This window comes from Neovison vison, chromosome 4 (genome assembly GCF_020171115.1).
Source record: "Neovison vison isolate M4711 chromosome 4, ASM_NN_V1, whole genome shotgun sequence".
Lineage (NCBI taxonomy): Eukaryota > Metazoa > Chordata > Mammalia > Carnivora > Mustelidae > Neogale > Neogale vison.
Genome location: NC_058094.1, coordinates 8,797,871 through 8,815,816, shown reverse-complemented (window position 1 = coordinate 8,815,816; position 17,946 = coordinate 8,797,871). Strand labels below are relative to the sequence as shown.

The following is a 17,946-nucleotide window of genomic DNA, read 5'->3' as shown; positions in this document are numbered from 1 at the left end:
CTTCAGCTCTCCGTGCCTCAACTTCCCCAAATATAAAGAGAGATGAAATCAGCACCTCCCTCCCTGTAAGGTGCTCAGAGCAGAACTTAGCACAAAGTTCATGCTTCATACGTGACAATTAAATCAAAACCCTCACTAAGTATTTTACAAAGATACATAGGGACGGCATGAGTTCAAGGACACAGGTCCTTGCTGTTGGAGGTGGGGGGTGGGGAGAGGCATGGAGGCAGGGACATTGGGAGTGAGGAGACAATGTTATGTGCAGATGGGGCCCTGTGTAACCCTCCCTCCTTCCCTCCTTCCCTTCTTCCTTCCCTCTTCCCCTTCTTTCTTTCTTTCTTTCCTTCCTTCCTTCCCTCCTTCTCTCCCTCCCTCCCTCCCTCCCACTCACCTTCCTTCCCACACACGTCCCCTACTTCCTTCCCACCTGCGCCCCCTTCTCTCCTTCCTTCCCTCATCGTCCAGGCGTCCATCCAGCACCTCTTCACGCGCTCCGCTCAGCACCTGGCTGCTCACTCCCCGTGTGTCTTGGACCCGCACTCTGCCAGGCTCTGTGCGTCTGCTGGGATACAGCCCAGAGAGAAAGACGTGGGGCTGCTCTCACCCTCGGACCTCACCGTCTATGAGACCCACCAGGACCTGTGCTGGCTGAGTGGTCAGGGAAAGGAGACGTGGATGCAGAAAACAAAGATGTGGAGCCCAGGCTGGGAAGGCCTGGGACCTGGAACATTCCAGACAGCAGACTCATCTCCGCATGCATTCCTCCATCTGCCAAGCCGTCTGTCCATCTACTGCATTCATTCATTCCTGCATTGACTCATTTGTTTGTTCCACGCGTGGTCTGCTTGAAGAAAGCCTTGTTTGGAAGCTGCTCAGGTCTGAGTTCCGATCACAATTCCGCTGCCACGTGCTACTTGATCTCCCCAGGCCTCAGTTTCCTCATCTGTAGGACGGGGCTGTGCCAGAGCAGGAACCAAGAGGAGGACCCGGTGGGACAGCGAGCATTCCTGGAAGGTGGTGAATGTCCCATAAATGGCAGCTAGAGTCCCAGTCACCACCAGCCAGTCGCTTACAGTTTGTCCAGCTCGAGGGAGGGGAGTGCCTGGCCCCGGACCCCCACTCGCCAAGGCAGACCCCAGCCACACACCCAGGCTGCTCCATGAGCTCCAAGAAGCCGGACCCCTGAAAGAGGATGTGCATGGGGCTATCCGGTCGTACTGGTCCATTCTGGCGCCGCCCTTCACAAATGCCGAGACACACCTCCCTGCCTCGAGCAGGCCTCCTGATGACCCCGTAGGCACTAACACCATCTTATTTCTTTATGCAAAGGCAACTGAAGTACAGAGAGACCGTTGGTTGTCCAAGGCCCTCCAGTAAGTGGCACCGCTCTGCCCGAGTCACAATGTCACCTTTCTCAAGGTGTCACTGGTGCCGAAGGATGGCAGCTTCCAGCAGGGCCAGCTGGCCATCTGAGACTTCCCCCGCAGGGGCAAGCCGTCAGCACTGTGCCATACTTTGCAGGATCTGTTCCGACTGCCTGTCATCATCAGATTTCCCAAAACAGCCCGGTATTCTCTGGGTTCTGCATGGCTCCTGGCAGAGAATATCCAGAGCCTTTGGCAGGTCAAGCTCACTTGCTTGGAAGTATCGGGTCCTGACTCGGCCTTGTCAGAGTTCAGAGTCTTGGGTTCTTGCCCCAGGCCTGCCACTAACTTAGTGTATGCCCAGAATCAGCCAGCATCTCTGAGTTTCCACTGTCTCTCTTATGGTCATCAGATATCTCGTAGCATGGGACTGGTCTGTACTTGGTGCTCATCAAAGGGTCGCCAAATGTGGATTAGCACCTAACACCTTGCGTGACTCCTTTAATGACACCTGTTGATGGTGCCTGCTTCATAGGACTTATTCTGAAGACCAGCAAGTAAGTTCATGAGAAGGAAGCAAGGATTCACATTTACTAAGCAGTGTCCATGTATCATAACCCTCCTCCTTGGCCACCTGACATGCATGAATTTTGTAAAGCCCCATATAGTAGTTAGGAGGCATTTGGCACCAAGGAATAAGATACCTAATTTCAGCGTGCTCAGTAAGTCACTGAGTTAATTCATGTAACAGAAAGTCTGGAGGTTGCTATTCCAGGTTTGGTTTAGTAACACCATAAAATCCCAAAGCCCCAGCCTCTTTTCCTCCTTCTGCTCTACCGTCCTCAGCACGCTGGCTTTTCATCCTCAAGTTTGTGCTTCATGTACTCAGTAGGACTGCTGCAGCTCCAGCCATCAACTATGCACACAAGGTAAAAACAGAATGAGTAGAGAATTTTCTCCTTCTAAGGGATTCAGTCTTTTCTAAGGAGCCCCCAGCAGATCTCTCTTTATGTCTTACTGGCCAGAATCAGGACAGAGGCCAAATCAATAAATAGAAAGATCACCAGAGTCACTTCTTGAGGGGTCATGTCCATGGTCACAAACCTACACCACACTGAGCAGCCATGCATGCTCCACATCCCCTTGTAGAGGCTGCAGGAAAAGAGAAGAGAGGAAGTGACTGCTCTGGGAACCACAGGGAAGGGACCTTGCTGGGGTGGGAACAGCAAGGCTGCCAGCATGGTCAAGTGCAGCACAGAGAGAGAGGACAGAGAAGTGTGCGGGGAGGTCTCAGATGCCTCACCAGGACTGGGGATTCTGCATAAATCAGTGGGCGGGCTCAGGGAGCCTGTAGCCTGGAGAGATTGGTTCAGTTGGTTCAATTGGAAAGTTGGTTCAATTTTTCAGGGTTCACTCTGATGGCTCTGGGAAGCCATAGAGGACATAGAGGATGGGCATCAGGAGGGGAAGCTGGGAGCCAGTCAGGAGGTGATTGCTGAGATCCCCATGAGGGTGAAGGGGCTGGACAAGGGTAGACAGGATCCCAGAGGAGACCCCTCACCGGTGTGGCAATGTCCAGCGGGGGCCAGGTGAGGCACCCAAAACTGACAGTGATAACAAGTGCCCAGATGTGGGGAGACAGCTGCCAGCACCAAAAGGGCCTCTTGGGCTGGTGGTAGGGAGAGGTAACGCCTGTAAATTGGCCACCACGGCTTCAGTTGGTTGTGGAGGGCTGATGAGAACCCAAGCCCCAGAGCTGAGTTCATTTGAAAATTCCTATCATTTCTAGATGGCTGCTCTCAAAGCAATCCTCCTTCGCTTGCAGCCAGGGAGAGAAGAGTGAATGATGGCAAATGAAAACCAGAAGTAGGAGCAGTCTGAAGAAATGGGAGGGAGTTCATTTCCCTCCGCTGGGAGCGCGTTCAAAACCCCCTGCCCGCCCAGGGTAACAGTATCCCCACCTCCACCTTGCGCCCTCCCCGATTTCCCCCTCCCCGCCTTTATGAAATAGCTGGGCAGGATGACCCCAGCTCCTTCTCTGAGAAATTACTGCCTTAGTGTGAAATCATAGCCCTGTAACTTTCCCTTTAAGAGCTGTCAGAGCGGGAGAGGCTGGCCAAGCTTGGGCTGGAGGTGGGGACAGAGGGAAGAAAGGGAAAAAAAAAAAAAAAAAAGAGAGAGGCAGGAAAAGTTTTTTCAGAGGAAAATGCAGGGTTTGTCCTTAACTCTGACGTCAGATCTTGCTTTAATAAAACACCCCCAGGGCTGTGGGAAGAGGCATATCTGCTGCTCCTGATGGGCCAGGCCAGTCTCTCGGCCCAGCTCCCCGGAGAGGCAGCCGGATCCCTGGAGAGGCTGCTTGGTAGATGCCTTTGCCCCTGACTTCCAGGCATGAGGTGGTTCCTGCCCTGGACGCTGGCAGCAGTGACAGCAGCAGCCGCGGGCAGCGTCCCGGCCACGGTGAGTCCTGCCGGCAGGGGCTTGCAGAGGGGTCCCAGATCCCTTTCTCCAGCCGGTTCTGTGACATGGGTGGGCCGATCAAGAGGGGCTGGAAGTGTGGGGGCAAGTGAAGCCCAGGGCGGGAGGAGGAGGACTGTGCAGGGTCGGCTGATGCTGGAGGAATGGGGGGAGGAATAAGCCCCCGGTGGGGGGACCAAGCAAACAGGTGGTCCACGCCCTTCTTTCCCCCCTGGAACTCAGAAAAAAGGGACACTTGTTGGAGCAGGGAGTCAGGGCCCTGGACTCCAGTCCCAGCTCTGCCCAGGTTGGCCGTGTGACCTTGGGCCAGTCACTCCTCCCCACGCAGCACTAACTGAAGACTTTGGCAGGAGACTTGTGAAGTCTTAGGTCTGGAACTTGAGTCTCCAAATGCTAGGGATACTACAGAGAGAGGAGTCAGAAAACACCCAGAGAGCCTGGGAAGGCTAATGCCAGCTTTCAACACAAGTGCCTCCCTTAAGCAAACATTGCCTGGGCGTGCTTTCCATCCCCAGCTGCTGGTGTCTCGGGCTGGCACAGCCCTCTACAGCTTAGGAAGCGGGTGCCTTGGGGCCCTGCACGTGACACCTGCTGCTTCAGCGGATCCCGAGGTTTCTCTCTCTCTCCTCTCTCTAGCCCAGGGCACTCCAAAGGGAAAGGGGAAGGGTCTGCACCTCCAAGAGGCCAGGGGAGCAAGACGCGTGGTGGCACACAGCCAGCCTACTGGCGTGGGGATGGGGCAGACCCAGGGTGCAAAGGAGGTGGGCAGCAGGGAAGAACAGAATCCAAGACCCTACGGCCCGGGGCCAACGCCTGCTGCCTGTAGTAGTGCCCAGAGGCAGCGAGAAGCTTTCATCACCAACTCCCCATGACGGTTTCCTTGGGGATCAATGCGCTCCACTTGTGGATGGGGGAGCTGAGGCTCAGGGGTAAAGTGACTCACCCACGGGCTCAAAGACATGGGTTCTGATTCAACCAGATCCGAGGCTGAAAGCTGACCGCTGGCCGCAGCCCGGCTGCCTCTGGACCTGGGGGCGAGGTGGGGTAGAGGTTCTTCCAAGCACCGTAGTAAGATTAAGGAAGGTAGGGAGTGTATCTTGCGATTTGTTGTGAAATCCTTTGAACCTTGTGTGGTCCCCGCCCAGGGTGGCTGCCAAGCCACGCTACAAAAAGAGATACTAACTTCACTTTATAAAAGAAAGAAACGGAAGCTCGGGGCAAGCAAGGGACTTACCCAGGGTCTCACAAGGAGTAAGTGACCAGGGCTCCAATTTAGATCTTCCCCTGCCAAATCCCACTCCTCCTTCTAGAACTTTCCTAGCTGAAGGGAAACCGAGCATCTCCTACAGACTGCAGCAACCACGAGGAGCCATAGCAGCCTTTTTGGGGGGTTGCTCTGGCTGGGAGGACCAGGGGTGGATGGAGAGGTGAGACGGGTAGGGGAGCAGGAGTGTGAGGGAGTGTGAGGAAAGAAGGTGACGGCAGAGCCAGTGCCCTGGGGCCCATTACCTCCCATAGCAGGTAGTGCCCGGGAAGGGAGGGATCCAGATCCACGGGCCCAGCCATGGGGCCATGCAGCCAGGGAGCCATGAGCCAGGATAGATCCGGACAGCAGGCTGGAGGGGAGGCTCCTGGGAGGAGATCAGGCACCTCTCTCCTGTGTAGCCGCCCCCACCCCGAGGGCATCTCTGGGCCACCCCCCCCAGCCCCACCCACCCTACTCTGCAAATAGATTAAGGCGCTCCCAGCAGGAGGGCTCTAACGTTAAGGCAAGGGCTGGGAGGCAGATGGCGACCAGAACTTTGCTTTCTGGCCAAACTCCATACGTAGCTGTCCTCTGCTCACTAGTGTATAATAGGAATGCAAGTTCCCTTAGGGGCCCAGCGGGGTTTTAATGGAAAAATGATTATAGAGGTTCATATGGAAGACAAGGTTTGTGGGAATTGCCAAGAGAACTTGAGGAAATAGCATTCTGAGGGAAGACTTGCCCTGTTGGACAGTGAATCTGTGACTGAAGGAGCAAGATGCCAACCAGGAAGGGAAACGTTGAGGAGGACAGGGCAGTGCGCTCAGATACTCAGCCAGCCGACTCGAGAACGTGATATCTGGGATAAAGGTGACTACAGATTCGACCGGTTTTCCCATCTCTTTGTTCTTTTCTTCCTCCTACGTGGAGAGTACCCCGCTCCCCCACGCCACGAGAACGGGGCTACCTTTAGTGGGTGATCTCACACGCCCTGCCAGGTGCTCCAGACCTTCCTCGAATCATCCAACAGTCAAGGGCATTGATCGAACACCTCTTGAAATCTTCATCGCAAAACCCTGGAGTGGATGTGATGATCCCTCTTTGTAGATGCCCAAACTGGAAGTCAGAGAGGGTCAGTTATTTGCCCACGGTCACACAGCTGATGATCAGCAGAGCTGACTTTGAACCTAGGTCCCACGCTTTGCCACACCTGGTCCAGGTACTTGCAGAGAAATGAGAGGCACAGAGTTTCTGCCCCTACAGAGTGTACGGGCTAGAGACGGATGACAGCCACCACGCGTGGGGAAGTGAGGCAGCAGGGGCGGAGTCATCCAGGAGGGAGAGACTGGGTGCAGGCTAGGCTGCTGGCTGTGCCAGCTTCGGCAGGACCCTTAACTACTCCGGGCCTCTCTGTCTTCTCTTGTTAATCAGGGCTCACCACCTCGGTCCCACCCAGCTCCCTGCTGGGGCTGAGGAAGGACCACAGGACTGCGTCAGGGAAGCTGCCCAGAAGCCTGGGACTGGGTAAACATATTATGTGCCAGGAATTCCTAGGTACACACTGGGTCCGTGATAGTGTGCGGAGGAGACCCACGCCCCATCTCCCCTGTGAATGTACGTGGGGATGGGCACAGGTGTGCGCATGCACGCGTGTCTGAGATTGCAGCTTTTCTGAGTGTACAAATCGGCCTGGCGTGTGTGAATACATAAGGATGCGCATGTGGGGTATGGGACGCACGCTCGTTTTCCGCTCCTAGGACCAACCGCCGGGCACTGCGGCCCAGGAGGCGGCCTGTCCCTTTTAAAAATGTGAGAACAGAAGTGACACACCTTCTTTACATCGCCTGTCCATAACTTTGGACCCGAGCCAGCATTGCAAATCTGCAACCCTCCACCCCGGCCCCTGCTTGGGGCCTCTCCCTGCAGCTTCGCTGCTCTGCTCACAGCGGCAGCTCCTCCCACTCGCTGCTTGTCCGGGATGCCGGAGTGAGTGCAGCACGGGCAGGCATTTCCCACCTGGCACGGCGCTTGGCAGAGCCTCAGCATCTGGAATGGGCATGGGAGCAGTGATCCTTGGAGAACCTGATCCTGGCTAGGGGTGGAGCAGTACCTCTGGCCCGTCAGCAGACTCACCACCCCCAGCGTTTAGAAAAGGCCCCTGCCCCATGCCAACAAAGCAGCCAAATACCAGGAATCAGCCTTTGGCTTTGTACGAGGATTTGTGCCCGGGGTTCCTCCCAGGAGCCCCAGCCATCTCTCTGGGCAGCTGGGAGGGGCCGCGACACACACGGGTTTCCATATGGGAACAAGGAAAGTAAGACAGGAATGGCCCATGCGGGGGTCCCAACAGGGGCTGGGAGCCTTGCCAACAACATCCAGGAAAGCCAAGCAAGGAAGGAAGTTTTGAGCAAGAACCAGGAATGCTGCGAATGTCTGAGAGCAAGGCTTCAGCACATGGTACATTCATTCAACACCTCTGGAGCTCCCCAGGTCTCAGAAACACCGATGATAATGAAGGCGATCACTCTGTAAATGCTCACAGTGTCCTACGCACCTGTATCTATCAGCACACTTGAAAACCGCACCCAAAATGCAGGCGGCATCCTTCTCCCGCCACCGTCCAACGTGGCCACTCGCTGCGTGAGGCCACCAAGTGCCAGAAATGGGGCTCATCCCATGTGAGATGGAGAACCGCATCAGATTTCAGACTCGGTATGAGCACAAGAACATCACATGCTCACTGTAAATTTTTCTATTGGCTCCATGTCAAAACAAGAATATTTTTCAATACTTTGGGTTAAACAAATAGAATGTTAAACTTCCACTAGTTTCTTATTGGTTTTCAGTGCAGCTGCTAGAAAACATAAAATTCCATATATGGTTCATCTTGTGTTTTACTAGATACTGTTGGCCTGGGAAGATGCAATTGTGCATAGATGGATTTTAACAAGTGGAGAGAGAAAGATACAAAGTTCTCTAATCCCAGCACCTCCAGGGAGCCAGTCTCTTTATCTATGAAAAGATGTAATATTAGTACTTGCTTCCTTGGGTTACTGACAAGATTAAAGAATGAAACAGAGATAAAGCACACGAACCCCCAGCACATGCAAGGGGAGGTGGGGACATGATTCACATCCCAGCTTGAGAGGAAGCATTGGCCGCGACAAGTGCCAGGTCTGAACAAATGAGCAGAGGTTCAGAAAGACCCCAGACAGAAGCAGGTGGGAGAGAGGAGGGGCAGACTTACCTGTGGGCCGTATAGGGCTCAGGGCTGAGTTGGTCTCTTAAAGCTCCCAAGATTTCCCCATCATGGCTCGCTTTCCAGTACATTTTGAGGGAATCAAAGAACATATTTGGATTATCATGTAGGAGAGAGAAATACTAATGGTGGCTGTGATGAGGAGGATGGAGCTGATTGACGGTGGTGATGTGACGAAGGTGATGATGACGAAGTTGGGGATAATGATGGTGGTGGTGGTGATGGTGATGATGGTGGTAATAATGGTAATGATGATGGTGATGGTGGCGGTGATGGTGATGGTGATGATGGTGAAGAAGGTGATGATGATGGTAACAGTGATGGTGTTGGTGATGGTGGTGATGATGCTGATGATGATGTTGGTGATGGTGGTAGTGATGGTGGTGATGGTGGCGGTGATGGTAGTGATGATGATGATGGTGATGGTGATGAAGGTGATGATGGTGATGGTGATGGTGTTGGTGATGGTGGTGGTGCTGGTGGTTGTGGTGGTGATGGTGGTGATGATGATGGTGAAGAAGATGATGATGATGGTAACAGTGATGGTTTTGGTGATGGTGGTGATGATGGTGATGATGATGATGGTGTTGGTGATGGTGGTAGTGATGGTGGTGATGGTGTTGGTGATGGTAGTGATGATGATGATGGTGATGGTGATGAAGGTGATGATGGTGACGGTGATGGTGGTGATGATGATGGTGATGGTGTTGGTGATGGTGGTGGTGCTGGTGGTGGTGATGGTGGTTGTGGTGGTGATGGTGGTGATGATGATGGTGAAGAAGATGATGATGATGATGGTAACAGTGACGGTGTGGGTGATGGTGGTGATGATGGTGATGATGATGATGGTGTTGGTGATGGTGGTAGTGATGGTGGTGATGGTGTTGGTGATGGTAGTGATGATGATGATGGTGATGGTGATGAAGGTGATGATGGTTACGGTGATGGTGGTGGTGATGGTGATGGTGCTGGTGGTTGTGGTGGTGATGGTGGTGGTGATAATGGTGGTGGTTGGGCTAATGGTGGTGATAGTGATGATGGTGGTTGTGGTGATGAAGATGGTCATGGTGGGGATGATGATGAAGATGGAGATGATAGTGATGGTTGTGGTGGAGTGATGTTGGTAAAGACAATGGTGGGCTTGATGATGGTGCTGATGGTGGTGGTGCTGATGAATTATGGTGTTTGTACTTGAGATTTGTGTCTTACAACCTTGAATCCCTTGATGCTGATAGCCCATCCACTCACTCACTCCCCATGGATGCTCACAGACTTGCTGTGCACTCAGCCCCTTCCTATTCTAGAGACATGGTGATAAATGGTCATTTCTGTCCTACTCTCAAGAATGGCTCGAGTGTTGGAGATAGACTTTTAAGCTAGTAGAGAGGAGCATGTTGAGGAATCCGAAAGGAAGGTCAGAGGGCTTCAGGAGGAAAACACCAATTCTGGGGCTCTGAACCTGATTTCCTGGGGAGAGACCCCAGGGACATGCACATTAATTGGCACCTTGGTGATTCTTAACACACACCTGAATTCAAAAATCACCCGTCTCTCCTCTAGCCTTGATGTTCTGCTCATCTGCCAACTGTCTTCCTGCGCTTCTCTGTGAAAGGAGGAGGTGGAGGAGGAAGGAGAAACAGACTTGGAGAAGGAACTGTGCCTCTCAAAGCATGAATAATGGACATTCCAGGGGATGTGATATTATCTGTGCCCACCCACCCCAAGGCCCTCAGCCTGGAGGGAAGTCCAGGCTTGGGACATTGACTATGGGACTGCTAAGTCCCAGTAGGGGTAGGCAGGAGGAGTGAGAGGAAATGAGAGCTTGGGGCCCAAAGAAGAGGAAGGGAGGGGTCCAGCCTTGCCCTTCTGGGAATCCTGCATTTAGCCTTGGAGGTGAGAGAAGAGGCGTGTTCTATGAGCCTTCCCAGGTCAGGGTGGGTCCGGGGTGGGGGGGGGGGAAGGGTGGAGGAATATTCTGAGAAAGCAAGGATGTGTCACTCTGTCATTGGGGCAGATGGTGGACTGGCCTGGTTGCTCGCCCTCTCAGTCCTTGTTATCTGGTTTTAAAACTGAGGAGACTGGACTTGACTCCTAAGCTTGCTTCCAGCTGGAGCCACCAGAGCCCTGGGGTCCATTCACAGATTCACTGGGCCGCCGATCCTCACACCAGGAACAGAGATCATGGGCTGGGATTCTCATGCTGTTGCTGTAGGACAGGACACTGAAAGGGGGGTCCCATGCTCTGGGATGACCCTCCAGATATGCCTCTTCCCCTTAAGGTGTCCAAAGATGATTTCCTGTTTGCTTACATCTCGTTTTTCAACCCTCAGAGTGTATCGCTGGTCTCATAAATCCGTAAAGTACATCCCCGGCTTAATCTCCATAGGCTCCCACCCCAGTCGGGCCCAGTCCTGAGGATCCCCAAGTAATCCCTACAAAAAGCAATCCCAGGCTCCCCAGGCCTACTGAGTCAAGCTGGTCAGGGATCCAGGACTCCAGAGGCTTAACACTCCCACCACGGATGAACCTTGAGGCCTTGAAAGTTCGGGAGGCACCCTGGTGGGTAACAGTGCCCTTGGAGGACTTCAGTCCCCAGCTGCCTCCCCATCTCGGTGAGGAAGTCTCCTTCTGCCCCTGAGGCCACCCTTTTCTTCAGGTGCCCCACTCCTCCCAGCTGCCAGCGGGAGCACTGTGACCTTCAGCTGTCCCTCCTTCTGGGCCCTCCAGGGGTTTCCTCTGACCTAGAGGCTCAAGTGCACACACGGACATTGGAGGGAAGAGAGTGAACTCTGCAAACAGGATGATCGAGAGTAAACCCTGGAGACTGAATTTAGAAAGGGGTGCATCTTGAGCCCCTCACTTAGCTTTTTTAAGTCTCAGTGTCCTGTGACACAGGGATCTGGTCCTGAATGTCACTGTGCCAGGGGACGAGCTGGGTCGAACACAGAGCCTAAAGCAGGTCGGCGTGCCCTGAACACCACTGTCCTCCCCACTGTGAGTCTGGCCAAGCCTGCATCCTCATCCTCTGGGACTGCATTTGTTCACCTTCTTCCCTACTTCAAGGACAATTGTCCCAAATACACAAGTGTCCTCTCTCCTCGTCACAGGCCCCTGCTGTTCCTTCTGCCTGAAATGTTTTCCCTCTCTTCTCTGTTGCTGAAATTGATACTGTTGGAACTGACACCCTCTAGGATGTTTCCTTTGGTTTCCTCCCAGGTGGAGCAGCCAGTGGGCACCCATGGGTCCTTGTTCTCGCCCACGTAGAAGGAAACATGTCACCGTGTCAGAGCCCTCTGCTGGCCCCACCCCATGCATGAGCCATCCTCCCTCATTCCCCTACCTCCAGCAAGGATACACACCTGTGACCTTGGCATAAGCTGTGCCCCACTCCCCCGGCCTTGAGCACACCTTCCCCTTCTGGACCTGACACTTCCTGGTGGACAACAGTGTGGCTGAATATTAGAAGTGCCCAATACGTACTCGTTGTTGTACTCGTTGGTTGGTCAGTTGAATGAATGAATGAATAAACAAAGCCAGAAAGGCTGGGCAGGATGGGTATAGAGGGGAAGGGAGGGAGGGAAGCTATGACACTGACCTTTACGGTAGAGGCTTTGCGCTGGGGAAGGGGACAGGGAATCTGACAAGGCCTGGGCCTGACAAGGCCTGGACAGCTTGTTGGTTGAGGGCAGATGGCAGCACAAGGCCCAGGGCGAGAGCCAGCTCTGCCATTTCTCAGCACAGCATCAGCTTTCATTCATAAAATGGACTTTAAAAGCCCGGCTGATGTCTGCATTGGACCGGATCCAGGTTGGGGGAAAGGAGCTGAGGTCAGGGTCTGGATGCTGGAGGGAGGAACCACCTTTATCAGAGGCCCAGCTCCGCCAGCCAAGAGTGCTGGAAGGTGCCAGAAAGATTGCCTCACCCCAGCCTGCCCTGCGGGGGAGCAAAGGGTGGTCCAAGGCCACAAATCTCAGCCAGGGGGCTGGAGCCCAGGGCAATTTTTTCCATCCTGTTGCTATCGGCTATTGCTCCTGGACTAGCCCTGTCCCTGGTCACCTCATAGCCACTGCCATTTCTAGACCTAGGACAGGGAATCCCCCCAGTTCCTTTTGGTGAATTGCAGGAACTGGACATTGGGCAAGAGAAGGGTCGCTTAGAGGCCACTGGAGGATTATAAGATCCAGAGTCCGAAGACCAGAGTATATAATTTTCCTGCTGTGTGTTAACCTCTGTGGGCCTCGGTTTCCCCATCTGTCAAATTGAGACCATGAGGGCTGACCTCACGGGGCTGTTTCGATCATCACCTGGCACAATGGGTCGGCTACGTCATGAAAGACTATTGCCCCCAGGGATGCACATATCCCGGGTGTGGCTCTTAAGGTCCTGTGACCATGGCCCCAGTCTACCTTCTCCGTGTCCCTGAACCCTAAGCCCCAACCTTGACCACAGGTCATTCCCGTGCATCTGCATCACTGCTGCCAGCACACCCTGCTCCTGCTGTTTCTCTCTCTGCCCTTCTGGTCAGTTCTCAGTCATCCTTCAGGGCCCAGTGCACCGGACACCTCCTCTCAGAAGCACTCTCTGTTCCTATGCCCCCACCCTACCGTCTTATCTTGCTCTCAAAGCCCTTATTTAGACTCCTCTGAGATAGCATGTGGTGTGGCCATTGGAGTTAAAATCCCACCCCGCCATTTGTGGGTGGCCTTGGGTAGATAATCTGACCTTTCTGGGGACTCGGTTTACGCATCTGTACATTGGGAAAGATGGTTGCAAAAGCCACGCGCCTCTTGGGGGTGTCATGAGTTATACAGAACGAAAACGATTAGGAGGCACAAAAGGCAACATGCAGAACCTCATGTAGGCCTGGCATCGATCCTGATTCAGAGAAAGCATCCCATTAAGAAAAAAAAAAAGAAATCTTGGAGACACATCCACGAAATTTGAATAAGGACTAAGGTCTAGGTACTAACCAGAGAAAATCACGACACTGTAACTGATTTTATTGGTGTGACCATTCTATGGGGGTTACATTTTTTAAAAATTTCTTGTACTTTCATGCACCCTCAAGAATCTCCGGTAAAATCACGCAGTGTCTGGGATTCGCTTTGAAATCCTCAGGGAAGGAACCCATGTGAGTAGCCGGGAGTGACAGATCAAGAAAGATCCACACTGTGTTGATAATCGCTGACGCTGGGGAAGGGTACAAGAGGTTGTATTATTCTCCTGACTTTGGCGAGTAGCCACACCCGTCTCTAACAAAGAGTGACGAGCAAACGCTGCCTATGAAAGATGGAACCGTAAATAGCCCAGGCTTTGCGAGCTAGAAGGTCTCTGAGGAATATTCTTCTTTGTTTTGGTTGTTTTTCACAAATTTTTTTGAAAATGGGAAATCCATCCTCCCCCTTGCAAAATGCAGTGGGCCACATGTGGTTGATGGGCTGCAATTTCCAATCCTTGTTCTGGACACAGTTACCCCTTTTAGAGTCCTGTCTCCTCAGAAGGCGGGGTGCTCCTTGAGGCTTCATACTGAAAACCTAGGAGATGCTTCATGTGCTTGGTGAATGAATGAATGAATGAACAAACGAATGAACGGACACACCAGGGCTTGATATTTGGAAAGAAGTCTGGCTTCCTGAGCCTTCAGCCCTGTCCTATAAAGTCGAGTCCCCCACCCCTTCCAGGAGCTCACAAGACTGCATGTTTATAAAACCAATTAACAGAAAAATCCCCAAAACTCTTCCACACCCTGTGACCTGCAGCCTGGCCAATACTGAGTCATCTGCGGGGCGTTCAGTTTCTGTGTGGGAGCCAGAGCCGGGCATGCAAGGGTGCGGGCAGTGCTGGGTCCTCCCCTCACTCAGGCGTGGTGGCATTAGGGGTGGGGAACTAAGATCTTTCCGAGACACTGCCCCCCTGAAGCCAGCCCCACCAGGAACACGGCTTACAGATCCCAGGGGTGCTCTCCTACAAGGAGCTCAGGAAATAGGGGTCCACCGGCTTACAGTGTGACTGTTCCTGTCCCTCATACCAGACTTGAGAACAAAGTGGTAGAGAAGCAGGTGGGCCATGGGGGTCCCCACAGCTCGGCGCCCAGGCCAGAGGGGGTCACAGTCTTCCACTGTTCCCAGGGCCCTCTTTTCTGTAAAGAGGTGAACAGAAACTGCTTCCAGGCAGGGCAGCCCTTTCCTGAGGCCCCCAGAGCACAGCTGGGAGCTGCTTAGACCATTTCTGTCTAAAGGCTGCCCCCTTGTGGAGCATCTCGTTGCGGCCTCCCAAAAGCAGAGAAGCCAGGCTCCAGGACCATCCCCTCCGGGAACTGAGCACTCCCTCACCCCCCGAAGCCAGGCACCTTCCTGGGCACTGAGGAGGCGATGACAGCCCTGCCTTGAAAACCCTCTGGTGAGAGGTTCCCATTTCCTCTCCTGGGGTCCTTGGCAACTTGGGCTCAACCCCATTAGAATCCTCACCACCGGTGGGGTAGTCTTGATGCTGTGCCCTTTCCTCTCCCACCAGTGCTCCTGTCCCCGATGAGCTACACACACACACACACACACACACACACACACACACACACTCAGAAGACGATCGTGTTCATCTCTGTCATCCAGCAGAACATTTCAGTCCCCTGGGTGCCCCACCCCATCCCAGCCGGCTTCCTACTTTCCGCTCCCTTGCCTGGTGCCATGTGTTCTTGGAGAACGGATAATGCAAGTCCAACTGTAGATTCACTTGGTCTCCGGTCCATTTTCAGAGGCTGGAAAACACCATAAAATCCACAGTTACTGCTCATGGTTAAACAGCATCTCCAAGCTCCATTTGTAGCATTTCCTACAGAGGCTTTAATTTTTTTGCCCCCAATTTTCATTTGCTTAAGTTTGTCCAGTAAGTTCCATCCAAGGGATCAACTCCTTTCTTTAACCCCGCCTCGTGGTTGCCCTCCCTGTCCAGAGGGGCAAGTGTCTGATATGGTCTTAATCCATCAGGCAGCTGTAACCACAGACCGGGGGACTTATGAACCACAGAAATGTGTTCTCACAATTCCGTAGCCTGGAAGACCAAGTTCAAGGTGCCCACGTGGCCATGTTCTGATAAGGACCCTTTTCCTGGGCCATAGCTGGTGTCTTGTCACTGTGCCCTCATGCAGAGGAAGGGGCGGGGGGGCTCTGTAAGGACAGTGAGCCTTCTGGGTCTGCTGCTCCAACCCCATCCCCCACAGGTCCTGCCCCGCTGCCGATGTTCAATAAATACTCTGCAGAAAGGAAACCATGCGCTTCACATTCTCTTTCAAATGGGCAGGTTGGTCAGAGAGGAGTTTAAGACACCCCAAGCTGGAATCCTCCAGGACCCTTGAAAACAAGGCTGGTCCTAAGCCCTTCCTTACTCCTCGCTTGGCAGCAGGCTCCCGCTTCTGTTCTCTCCAGCCTGCTCAACCCCAGGACCATAGCTCAGGACAGAGTTTCTGGAGGAAACAGGACTTTGAAACAGGGCTCTTGGCCGCTGGGCCTCAGTTTTAGCCGTGACACAAACACCTGAGGTCTCCTCATGTCACGAAATGTGATCCTGAAGGGACGGACACGTCACACAAGGATCCCCACAGCCTCTCCTGGAGCTCCTAGCCTCTGGATATTTGCTGTGATGGGAGTGCGTTCCCAGGGACCACAGGAGCGCCGTCTTTCCTGGGAGGGTGACCACAGACGGCAGAAGAGTGAGGGGTTCAAGATCTTCGGACAAGGCGGACCTTTGCTGCATCCTGGCTGTGCCCCACCAACCCCCAACCGTGACTAGCTGTGTGGCTTCAGACCATCACTCAACCCCTCTGAGCCCATTTCCTCTGCTCTGGGAAAATTAGTAGGTCTGTCTTGTGTTTTGTTGGGGGCACTATATAAGATAGGCATAAAATGCTTCCCCATATACAGTTGGCTAAGTGTCCAACTCTCTCCCTTTTTTATTTTATTATTATTTTTTTTATTTTACAGAAAGTATGTATATATAAGCAGGGGGGGCTGCAGAGGGAGAAGGGAGAAGCAGGCTCCCCACAGAGCAGAGAGCCCTATGCAGGGATCATGACCTGAGCAGAAGGCAGATGCTTAACCAGCTGAGCCATCTAGGCTCAGTCCCAAGTGTCTGATTCTTGATTTTAGCTCAGGTCATGACCTCAGCATCATGAGATCGGGCTCTGTGCTGAGCTGAGCATGGAGCCTGCTTGACATTCTTTCTCTCTCCCTCTGCCCTTCCCCCCACTTGCTCTCTCTCTCTTTCCCTCTCAAAAAATAAAGAAAAAAAATTTTTTTTAAAGTTCTCCATATACAACAAACACTGGTAGATATTAGCTATGATGTAAGGGCCTGTGTGTGTGCACACATAGGGAAATTGATGGCATATGGTTTCTGCCCTCAAGGGAGGACAGCATCAGGGGGAAAATGTACATTGACTCATTCATTCTATTCGCAGATGCTTGTTGACACCTACTATGTAATAGGGTTTGTGAGACCTGAAATTCCTCTGCAGCCCCCAGCCCAGATGATGCTACTTCTTGATTACCTCCACTGATGATGTGCTCACTGCCTTACCACTGATTTCTCCCATTAGAAAATTCTCCTTCATGTACAGTAGTGGGAAAAGCATGAAGTCAGCATATTTGAGTTTAATCCCAAATCCTGTCACTTACTACCTGTTGACCATGAACAAGTCACTTTGCTGATCTGTTCACTGGAGCTCATGATACCAACCACTGTGGGGAAGACAAAAGAACAGTCACAAAAACTGAAATCTAGCTCAAGATTGACCCCTATAGTGGTCACCGGAGCTAAGGTCTGCAATGGAATTGCAGATGGAATGGCTAGGACAAGTTGGAAGCCATAGCCATGATCTCATTTGGTGCTTGCTCCCAGAACCTTGGGGGGGGGTGTATCTAGCAGGAACAGCAGAGAAAAGCAAGGCTCAGAAAGTGAACTCCCAGAGTCACTTGGATAGTACATTGCAAAAACTAGGCTTGACACAGTGTGATGTTTCTAAAACACAGATCTGTCCTGATTATTCTGCTAAAATCCTTCAACAAAGGATGATGGCAGGATCCAGCCAAAAGCCCGAGACCTTAGCCAGGCATTCAGGGCCCTCCTTGATCTATTTGACAATGACCTCACTGTGATCTAGTCCAGCCTCCATCTCCTTGTACCTCTTGTCTGCCCCAGCTCCCTGCAATTCTCCCCCGTCCCAGACGCATGGCCTTTGCGTCTGCTTCGGTGCCCTTCCTTGCTGCAACGTTCCTGCTTGCCCTTCGCTATTCTTCCCACACCCCACCCCCACCCCCAAAAAAGCCCCCTCTAGTCCCAGCAGACATGGCCAACCCTCCTAAGTGCTCACACAGGCAGGTCGGCTTTGTCTCCCCATGGTATCCACCACTGTCTGCCCAGCACTGAGTGCAACAGTTGGACAAAGGGAGAGCTGACCAGAGGTGTGTTGTTGACCCAGCGAATAAGGGGGGTGGGCAGCTTTGATCACACTGAATTACAATTACCGTGCTCACATCTCTGGGCCTCAAGGGGTGGTCGACTAGGAAGCAGATCGGTTGTGTCACATGCAGCCTTGCTTCCTTCAAG

General features: G+C 53.0%; 1 protein-coding gene across 1 annotated transcript in view; it reads left to right on the top strand.

The window, feature by feature from the left end:
• The first annotated feature begins 3,530 nt into the window (after nucleotides 1–3,530).
• CCN4 (cellular communication network factor 4) overlaps nucleotides 3,531–17,946 on the top strand; it is a 34,646-nt gene continuing 20,230 nt past the window's right edge. The window contains exon 1 of the mRNA XM_044244916.1: nucleotides 3,531–3,824. Within this exon, the coding sequence (XP_044100851.1) occupies nucleotides 3,756–3,824 (69 nt within the window). The 5' untranslated portion in view covers nucleotides 3,531–3,755. The remainder of the gene's footprint in view (nucleotides 3,825–17,946) is intronic.